A 3846-nucleotide genomic window follows, 5' to 3' on the forward strand; every position below is an offset into this window, starting at 1 on the left:
CCATTATCACACAAACTTGCCCCCACTTCCTCGCCGCCTCGGCCGTATCTAGACCCACAGCTAATTCCTGATTGTCCCTCTTGCTTTGCGTCGTGGAATAACATAGTGCAGGCCACGCTTCAATATTGAGCATAAATCAAAAATATCTGCATCATACCTGCGACACATTGAGGCGGGAGGATAACCAGGATATACGTCTGTGTGTGTGTGTGTGTGTGGCCATGTCTTTAATACCTGGTGGGGACAATTTCCTAGGAATATGCTACATTTTGGGGACTCATAGGTACTTGTGGGGACCAACAACTGGTCCCCATAAGGAAAGTTTCTCTTCTTGGGGTGGGGGTTAGGTTTAGGACTAAGGTGTGAATTGAGTTTAGGTTAGGTTTAGGGATAGGTATGGGTCGGTAATGGTTAGGGTTAGGGCAAGGGTCACGGTTAGGCCATATAAATTAGTGGGAAATGAATGGAAGTCAATGGAAGGTCCCCACAAGGATATTGTGACACAACATGTGTGTGTGTGTGTGTGTGTACCTGTATCCTGTTGCTGCGCTGGGCCGGCCCCCCGTCCATCAGCCCCAGGACGTACAGGCCCATGTTGTACTCGCTGCCCCCCCTCAGGGAGAAGCCGAACCCTGTGGGGCCGCGTTCCAGATCCACGCTGTAGAACCTGGACTCATCCTGGAACACAGAACCAAGAGGCTGCTGGGACCATAGAAACTGCCGGAGGTTACTGGAACAACTGGGAATAAATCTGGGACCAGTTTATCTACGACCCTGCAGACGGAACTAAAGGAACCATATTTGGTTCTGATCCGGTGGGTGAAAAGCAAAGCAGTCATGATCCATAATCTTCCCGCCAGTCCTTTGGTTTTTATGACAGCTGAGGTTCTTTCAATGAAGTCCTAGGATCTGGACCTTCTCCTAGTCCCAGTGGAACAGGAGAAGGTCCGGCTGTTTCCTGGAGGACCGTTGGACCTCCCTCTGCTTGGTGGATCACAGCATCACTAAACCAAACCAACAGGATGAGAAAACCACCTGATCTCCACTCTTTCTGCTCACTGAAGCTCCAGATCGTCACTGACAGAGACGATCTATTTCACTCAGCTTTAGATGTTCCACTGAGAACATCCCAGCATGTCCAGCATCCCACTGCGATCCAGTCAGCTACAGTCTGAGACCTCTGCTCTTCAGCCGACCAGACCCTTCATCTCTCCGCTTTAACTGGTACTGATGGTACCAGTTAAGGTTCTAACCTGTACAGGTAGATTCCCTACAGACACCTGGATTTTCTTTCATTCTCCAAAACGAACATTTAGTTCATTTAGGTTAGCAGCTTGTTAAAGTCAGCAGATCATTAAATATTAGCAGCTCGTTAAGGTTAGCAGCTCGTTAAGGAAAGCGGCTCGTTAAGGAAAGCGGCTCATTAAGGTTAGCAGCTCGTTAAGAAAAGATGCTCGTTAAGGTTAGCAGCTCGTTAAGGAAAGATGCTCGTTAAGGTTAGCAGCTCGTTAAGGTTAGCAGCTCGTTAAAGTCAGCAGCTCGTTAAAGTCAGCAGTTCGTTAAGGAAAGCAGCTTGTTAAGGTTAGCAGCTCGTTAAAGTCAGCAGCTCGTTAAGGTTAGCGGCTCGTTAAGGAAAGCGGCTCGTTAAGGTCAGCAGCTCGTGAAGGAAAGCGGCTCGTTAAGGTCAGCAGCTCGTGAAGGAAAGCGGCTCGTTAAGGTTGAAGGCTGATTAGGTCAGCAGCTCATTAAATATTAGCAGGTCGTTACGTTGGCAGCTCGTTAAGGAAAGCGGCTCATTAAGGTTAGCAGCTCATTAAGGTTAGCAGCTCGTTAAGGTTGAAGGCTAGAGTAGACCTAAACCTGCATTTCTTATTGATGCTCATTATTTTCCTTCCGGCTGATGGGGAACAACCCGGAAGCAGTTTTTTCCTAATCTGACTTTGGTTTTAGTCGGAGCTTGGATTTGAGTTTAATTAGTTCCAGGAGGATTTATCCCAGATTTATTCCCACAGTTTAAACAATGATAAAATAACATCCATTTAGTAAAAGAAACATATTCACCTTTTTTTAGCAGTTGTTAGGATTATTTTCTATTATTTATGTATCTGCTTGTTAAAACCTAATGCTGTGATGAAACTGGAGAATATAAAATGCTTTCTGTAACCCTGAACAGGCCTCATAGTTATCTAATACATGTGCATCATGAAGTGTTATCTAAAGAGTTTGTTCTCTTCTCAGGAAAAGAGAAAAAGCTTAAAGATTTAAACACAGATTTATTTTCCATTTCAAAGACTAAAGCTAAAGATGCTAACAGCTGATTCTGCTCTTTAATCATTTATACAATCTAACGGCACGTTATATTTAAATCAGAGTTTTAGTCAATAAATGTTAAATCTATTCCTTTCATGGTTAATTTATTTACATTTATGTATGAGGAAATATTGCGCCCCCCCCCGGTCCCTGACAGTGTTTGGTTTTAATGCTTTGTTGTAATATTCAGGATGATTTGAAGCCTTTTAGACAAAACTTCAGATTTCTCTCCAAATCTCATCTACTGGAAGACATAATTAAACAAATGTGACCTTTGACCTCCCTCTGGGCCCTTTGATCAGGCGTCCATTGGTGTCCAGGTCGGCTCCGTCTGAGGAAGACTCTGTGGAGGAGAGGAAGGCGTGAGCTTCGTGTGTACGGTGTGTTGGACTTCGTGTGTGTGCGTCCGTACGCTGTTTGGGCGTGATGCTCAGCCTCAGCGTGTTCCCCGCCCTCCTCAGGATCTGGGACAGGTCTCTGTGCTGCAGGCCGCCGACCGGTCGGCCCTCCACCGCCTCCAGCCGATCTCCGGGCTGGATCTGACCGCTGCGAGCCGCCGGGCTGCCGCGGCGCACCGTCACGAAGCGGTGGGCCATCAGGGAGGAGGCTGTGGACAGAGCGGCGGTAAAGTTATGCACTGATGGTTCCTGCTGCACGCTGACCAATAATAAATGAGCTGGAGTTTAATTATTGAGGCGTGTTCAGTCTGCTTGGCTGAACCGCAGAACGCCACACGGAGAGGAAACCCTCCGGTTCTGCTCACTAACCAGCTGGAACAGAACAACCCTGAGATAGAGCAGGTCCGCCTCCGTTTTATCAGAACCTCATCAATCTACTAAAAAACCCAAACAGACGGTCTGCCATCTTTTATCCAGCAGTCAACCTCAATCTTTAAGATATATGTCAATTTATTACAGAACTAATTCCCATTTATTTTCTAAGATCATTTTAAGACAAACCTATTAAATAATCCTTACATGAAGCATAATCATCCATTCAATATAGCTTATTTAATTAAAACACATAACTGCCAGGTTTATATATGCTGAATTAATAAAGTATAATTGATCAAAATGGAAACAAATGAATGTTTGCATAAAGGTAACCTAATTATTATGAATATACATCATGTAAGGTTGATTTCATGGACTTCTGGAAAGTTGTTAGTGGAGGAAATTAAAGATGTTTGGATTTTCAGATTTATTATACTCAGATTTCTGCTGTTTAGGTTTGGAGGATACCTGAAGCATCTATAATTATGTGGCTGCGGCAATTTGGGCATTGATCTATGGAGGATAAAAAGTGCCAAAATTAAATAAATAAACACAGCATTAAGTGTGTCAATAATTAATTAAATGTGGAATTAAATAAATAAATGTGTCATTGATTAATTAAAACCACGTCACTAATATAAAGTGCCACAATTAAATAAATAAATACAGCGATAAACAATTAATTAAATGTGTAATTCATTAAATAAATAAGGAATTAAATATATGTGTCATTAATTTAATAAAAGACGTCTTCATTTTATTA

The 3846-nt window shown here is 43.3% G+C and overlaps 1 protein-coding gene across 1 annotated transcript in view; it reads right to left on the minus strand.

Annotated features, from left to right (window-relative positions):
* Positions 1 to 525: 525 nt before the first annotated feature.
* LOC107099221 (membrane-associated guanylate kinase, WW and PDZ domain-containing protein 1-like) overlaps positions 526 to 3846 on the minus strand; it is a gene marked incomplete at its 3' end in the record, with an annotated part of 51620 nt that continues 48299 nt past the window's right edge. Inside the window, exons 16-18 of the mRNA XM_015397275.1 lie at positions 2723 to 2917; positions 2583 to 2653; positions 526 to 678 (exon numbers count right to left, since the gene is read on the minus strand). Of these exons, the coding sequence (XP_015252761.1) occupies positions 526 to 678; positions 2583 to 2653; positions 2723 to 2917 (419 nt within the window). The remainder of the gene's footprint in view (positions 679 to 2582; positions 2654 to 2722; positions 2918 to 3846) is intronic.

Source organism: Cyprinodon variegatus, unplaced genomic scaffold, assembly GCF_000732505.1.
Source record: "Cyprinodon variegatus isolate N-32 unplaced genomic scaffold, C_variegatus-1.0 Scaffold28, whole genome shotgun sequence".
Taxonomy (NCBI): Eukaryota; Metazoa; Chordata; class Actinopteri; order Cyprinodontiformes; family Cyprinodontidae; genus Cyprinodon; species Cyprinodon variegatus.